Consider the following 6,316-nt stretch of genomic DNA (forward strand, 5'->3'; position numbering starts at 1 on the left):
TCCTTGTTTGTCTGACTCACTGATGGCCCACTCTTGTCACATGAGTGCAGGTGTTGATTGGAGTGAAACTGACTGGGGATCAGGCCTAAAGCTCCATTATATGTTTTTGAAAGCTGGAATCTGAGACCTCCTCCTCTGTTTAATGTTGGTTTCTCCTTTTTGACCACGGAACAGCACCTGTCACCCAGCTTACATAGCACCTCAGTGGTCCTTCCTGCAGGTGGTTGGTCCACATGAAGGTGGCATTGTGTCTCTTCCTAGGGCTTGGTCCGACCGAGCCCCAGGAGCCAAGGTTCGACCAACAAATGCTCACTAGCAACCTGGCAGATGTAGGGCTACTCAGAAGCACCTGGCTGAGCACCCTGGTGTTAGAGTTTTTCAATATCAGAAAATGTCAGCTTAAAATAACTGTGTAATGCAAAATAGATGACAACTTAAAACAGCTTTTGCATGAACCTCTATGAAATTTTGAACATTGGGGTCAAAGTGGGTCCTCTATGATTATATTAACAAGCTAAATCTACTTGAAGTTGGCCCACTTTCAAAATGGATTCTGATGACTGAGGACCAGTATTACTGAGATCACAGTACCAAACAGTAGTTTAATAGAATGCACACAGACACACACATTTTTTAGACTCACAGCAGAAAAGATCTGCTGCAACTCGGACTCACATCAAGTTCAGGTCAGGTCTCCTCAGTATGTGGGGGACTCTGGTGACGTCAACAGGCTGTGAGCTGAGAGGAGGAGGAGGGAGAGGAAGTGGCTCATAACACAACCCCCCCCCCCACACACACACACACCTACACACACACATACATGCACAGCTGCAGCTTCTCTTTCCTCTCTTCCTTCATAGTGCCAGCGGGATGCAGCAGCCCAACATGCCCTTTCCTGTCGGTCCCGGTTCGGTTTATCTCCAAGTGGAACTACGCAGACTGGCAAACCGAGACTCCCGGTAAACAAAGGCGAACTGAGTTCCGAGCAGGAGGCGGAGAGCTGATAACAAAACTTCCAGTTTGGAGCAAATGTGGTGTTTGGAAGAACGTGTTGCTGAGGACGGGAGCATCTTTTTAGTCCTGACAGACAGAAGATTCATTTTAAAAACAAAAGTTCTCCGCTTCCAAACTGCCACTTAAGCTCGAGTGAGGTAGGAAGATGCCACTTGCGTGGAATGTTCGTCCACTGGATCGGACAGGAATGACTGTGTGGTGGTAAGAGGTCTGTGTGCGGAACATTTGGGTTCGGACGGTTCTGCTCCCCACGCGGCTCCCTCATGCTGCCCCTCCGGCTGGCCTGGGTTCTGACTGCCGCTGCGGTCTGCTTCTTCCTCCTCCTCTTCATCCACAGCCACATCCTAAGAGAAGGTATGGCTCTACGGTCCGACAAATTCCCCTCATGCTCTTTGTGTGTGTGTGTCCACAAAGATCCAACACAGGGGTCTGCAATCTTTAGAAATTACATACTTTTTTCAAACTTCATAGGTTACAATAAAAAAGACAAAAACAAAAACTATTTATCTTTTTCTGTTAAAAAAAGATTTGAAGAAAGCAAAGACTTTTTTAATTCCTACTGGTTTAAACTCTTCATATCATTATATAATTACTCATATTTAATGTAAAGTCCAACCATTATATCACCCTACACTGTGCCACCCAAATATCCACTTAGTCATAATTGTAATAGAAATTTAGGTATTTTCCATATACTGCTTTGTAAGTGGGTTTGTTTAATTGTTTAAACTGTTTTATATAGTTTTTGCATCTTTTTTAAATCATCATTCATACAATCCCACAAATGTCAGACTGCAGAGCACCTGCTCTCATTGTTGTTCACACTTTGTTTTTTAAACTTTCGTCTCAGCTCAAAACCCCCCCTCTTTCTGTTAACATTTTTTTTTTCAGAATTTCTTTTCTTAGTTTTATTTTATATACTGTATAAATATGTATTGTAGCATTTATATATTTTTTTTTAAGTTAGGCAAAAATAAACTATAGCTTTGTACATTAAAACTAAATAGTCCTACTTTTTCATTTTGTACACAACTACTTACTGTTAGGATTTGGGTTTATGTTGTGTTTTTGTGTTTAGAGTGTTTCTTTTCTTGTGTTCGCGTTTTGTCTCGTCTCTGTGCCTCAGCCATCATTCACTTCTCCTCAGTCTCTCTCATTATCCTGTCACGGCCAGCTACACCTGTTCCTAGCTTTGTCATCATCTCACCTGTGCTCACTTCATCTGATTACCCTCTGTCTTTAAAACCCTGTCACTTTCTCCACTTCCTCGCTGGTTAATTGTCATTCTTCTCACTGTCCTGGTTGTTATGTTGTGTGTTTCCCTCCTGAGCTTCCTGGTCTTTCCCCTCATGATTTGGAGTCCTGTTTGTGAGTTTTGTTATTTAGTCTAGTTGCTGCCCCGTCAGCCAGTGTTTTGTTTCTGTTAATAAATTAGTTCCTTTTTCAAAATGAGTCTGCGCTCTGGGTTCACCTCCCTTTCCCCACTTCATGTCACTTTTTTTACTCATGTGTGAAAATAGGATAGAATAAGATAGGTAGTCCAAAAGGCAGTATTAGGTTGCATCTTAATGTCTCAAAAAATAAAGAACACAAAAATAGACCAGTTTATTGGTTATTTAACACATAAATGTTCTCAAAGCATCTTTATTTACTTGACCTGTTTAAGTGACTGGTTTGATTAAGGCCAGGTCTTTAATTTTCCTTATTTTTAATCTAAGAATAACTTTTATGTATGTGACTAATATGTTCTTTTTGATGCCATAAATTATAGTAATTCACAATAGATGTTCAAAACTGCTGTCTGCTTCTACAGAAATGTATTAAGTGATACATGTATTTCTGTGAAAAATAAAAAAAAGCCTTGTGTTGACATTTTGAGGCAGAAATTCAATGCATGAAGTGCAAAAATCTAGACAAAAGAAAAGAAAAACATTCCTATTGTTAGTTCAAACTGAAGCGTTTCTCATGTTTGTGTCATTTTTGGTCTAAGTTATAAGGAGCCACTTAAAGGTTGCCGTTTAACTCTTTACACATAAAATCTTAACATCTATTTTGTGTATCTTTCAAATTGATGGATTTACTTTAATTTTCTAGGTCCAAATCCAAAGAGAATACATACTGACATTTTATTAATAGAGCATTTTTACTTTACATTACCACAGAACTCTTGTCAGTCCTGTGATCTGTGAAAAACATCACCAATTGTGTTGTTCAAAATGCAGCTATGTGCTGCTCTGGGGTTTCCAAAAGAAAATGGGATAATGAGTGAGATACAGCAAAAAAAAAAAAAAAATGGGGCACATATTCCACCAGGCAAAGATCTTTCTTGATAAAAGCATGTGACACATTCCAAAGCTACTTTTTTTATTATATTTGCAGATGATATTTATGCATAGTTTATTTCCAATTACAAAATATCTAGTGGATATATGAGAAAAATAAATATTTCTCAATGTAAAAATGAAGTGGACATATTAAATATTTTGCAACTTTATTTAAGTTTCAAACAAATAATGATATTTTCTTTTTTTTACCTGATAACATTAGGGAGTTTCAGGGCATAATGATTTTTTCAAACATAATTTGGAGCATGGCTGACACATCAGGCAGTGGTTAGCACTGTCACCTCACAGCAAGAAAATACAAAATACAGAAAAAGAACATTGGTTCAGCCAAATATTTTCCTAAAAATTGTTTTTTTTAATATCATTACAATTTTCTCTCAGTTGCAATGTTGAGGCTTCCATCTTTTTCCACGTGCACCAAACAGTTCAAAAAGCCTCAACACTGAGGTTTACAGGAAACCAACTCAAACAGATTATTACCTTCTGTTTGAATTTCACCACCCACTGAAACACAAACTTTCTGTCATCAGAATTCTACATAATTGGGATGAACACGTTCCTACAAGGACAGAAGAGAAGGAAAAGAAACAAAAACACATCAAAAAGCTCTCCAAACATGTGGATATCCTAAGTGGGCTTTTGTCAAGTCACTCTTAAAAACACACCACAGAACAGAACAGGGAGAAAAAGAAAAAAAAAACGTAAAAACTTTGTAATTCCTTATGTTGCTGAGTATCTGAAAAACTTTCTCCAAACCCAACATCCCGGTACATTTCAAACCCAGCAGGACTCTCAGACTGAGACTGGTCCACCCTAAGGACAGAACACCCAAACACAGACGTAGTGACACAGTGTCTGCAGTTCAGTGCAGTGAGAAATGTCCAGAACTCTATATCGGAGAAACCAAACAACCTCTCCACACTGGCTCTCCAACACAGGAGGGGCAGTCAAGATTCAGCTGTTCACCTACACCTTAAGGATAAGGGACAGTCTTTTCAGAACCAAAATGTTCATATTTTTGACTTAGAAGACATAATGGTTTAAAAGGCAACAAAATCTATTTACATTAAATGAGAAAAACTAACTTTAAACAGAGGAGGAGGTCTCAGATTTCAGCTTTCTAAAACTTGAAATGAAGCATTAAGCCTGATACCCATTAGTTTAATTTTAAGACCATCATGAATGTGATGAGAACATGTCTCTCATGAACCAGGCAAGACCTAAACATCCCTCAGATAAGAGGGGAGTGAGATTATTCTGCATGTGAAAAACTTGCATAAATGGAGCACCTCATGCAGTTTATTGAGAAAGCCTTTTGAATGAGAAGCAAAACACCCTCAACTACAGAGTAGAAAACCAGTTGCTTATATATTTTTTTCTAAATATTTTAAGTTATTTAGTTATTAAATAGATTGAACCTTATTGGCACAAAGACTTACTAAACCGACACATCTAGATCTAATCCCAAAACTGCATCTGTTGGTTTCTATACCAAAGCTGTAACATCTTGAGCATCTGTAATTCTGTACAAAATGAGTAATCTTCACATTCCTTTGTGAGCATGCAATAAATAGCTGCCACAACATTGTTTCTGAAAAGCTCCATAACTTATCCATATGGATATACCAAAAACAGAGTGTTTAAAAACACTTCCACTTTAGAAAGAGTTTTTAAAAAATGTAAAACTTTTTTTGTGTCTTGAGAGGTGCAAACACAGGAGAAAATTTAATTTTTCGGAAATATCCGTAGTTGTCATGATAGGCGTGGGAGAGGGACCCAAATGCAGGATGGCAAGGTGGTGAGACGAAATGTAATTAATTTTAATCCAAAGATGAAATAACAAAATACATGGAACTCAAAAAAGGACTTGACAACACAACAAAGTCTAGACCTAAACAGGGTAACAAAACAGATGAACCAGCCCAGAGGGAAGGAAAAGGACTGCTTAAATACAAGAGGGAGACAAAGGACTGATTACTGACAAGACATAGGTGAGGGGAGAGAGGACACACGAGATGAGGAAGAGCACACAAGCAATGAAACGGGAAACACGAGCAAGGAGAAAACTAGAAATACAAAGGAGAAGACCACACATAATACTAAGAGCACACAGGGAATAATAAAGCAAAACTAGAATACTCAAAATAAACAGAACTATGATAAAGCAGGAGACTGAACTAACAAAAGAAACCATGGAAAAAAAATAAATAATAAAAACAAATAAAATTATAATAATAATAATAATACATAACTCAAGGATCCAAAATGCAAAGTCCAAACAAAACTAAATAAACAGAGAACCTAACAGTAGTAGTGTGTAGTTTACAGATTTGTACAATGAAAGGTTTTATTTATGATTGTCATTGTATTCATTGAAATTGACATAAACAGTACATGCCATTACTGGTCATGAGAAAGTTTTTAAATGGCTTGTTTGCAGCAGCTAAATATTAATTTAAGACTAAGTTCAAAACAGTAAAACTAAATGCTTTGCGTAAAATGAAGAGGAAAAAAAATTGGAGTAAAGCAGTTCATTTAATTGTATAAATCTCTTCTTGGAAACCTATCTGTCTCACATTCTGTCTCTGTCTACATCAGGCATGTCAAACTCAGTTTGGCTCTGGGGCCGGATCCAGACTTTCTGTTCTCAGGTGGGCCGGATCAGTAAAAGAATGTCAACTCCAACTATTTAGCTTTGTTTTTCAGTACTATGCTTTATCATTCAGCCTACATTTGTAGCCTACCCTACATATTATAATCACGGATGACAAGGGATCTTTTCTAAGCACAACACATTTATTCACAAACAATGGAGAAAAAAATGATTTTCATGTTTGGCATTGAATGTGTTAACAACTGGTTTATTTTAACAGTTGAGTGAATGCAGTTTTACACCTGAACCAACTCACCACACTAAACAAACTCAAGTGGGAGCTATGAAAAAAAATGTTTTGCCT

At 37.6% G+C, this 6,316-nt stretch overlaps 1 protein-coding gene across 1 annotated transcript in view; it reads left to right on the forward strand.

The window, feature by feature from the left end:
• Positions 1-692: 692 nt before the first annotated feature.
• LOC108250535 (chemokine-like protein TAFA-5) overlaps positions 693-6,316 on the forward strand; it is a 147,799-nt gene continuing 142,175 nt past the window's right edge. Inside the window, exon 1 of the mRNA XM_037981006.1 lies at positions 693-1,368. Coding sequence (XP_037836934.1) covers positions 1,278-1,368 — 91 coding nt within the window. The 5' untranslated portion in view covers positions 693-1,277. The remainder of the gene's footprint in view (positions 1,369-6,316) is intronic.

Source organism: Kryptolebias marmoratus, linkage group LG17 (genome assembly GCF_001649575.2).
Source record: "Kryptolebias marmoratus isolate JLee-2015 linkage group LG17, ASM164957v2, whole genome shotgun sequence".
NCBI classification, from domain to species: domain Eukaryota; kingdom Metazoa; phylum Chordata; class Actinopteri; order Cyprinodontiformes; family Rivulidae; genus Kryptolebias; species Kryptolebias marmoratus.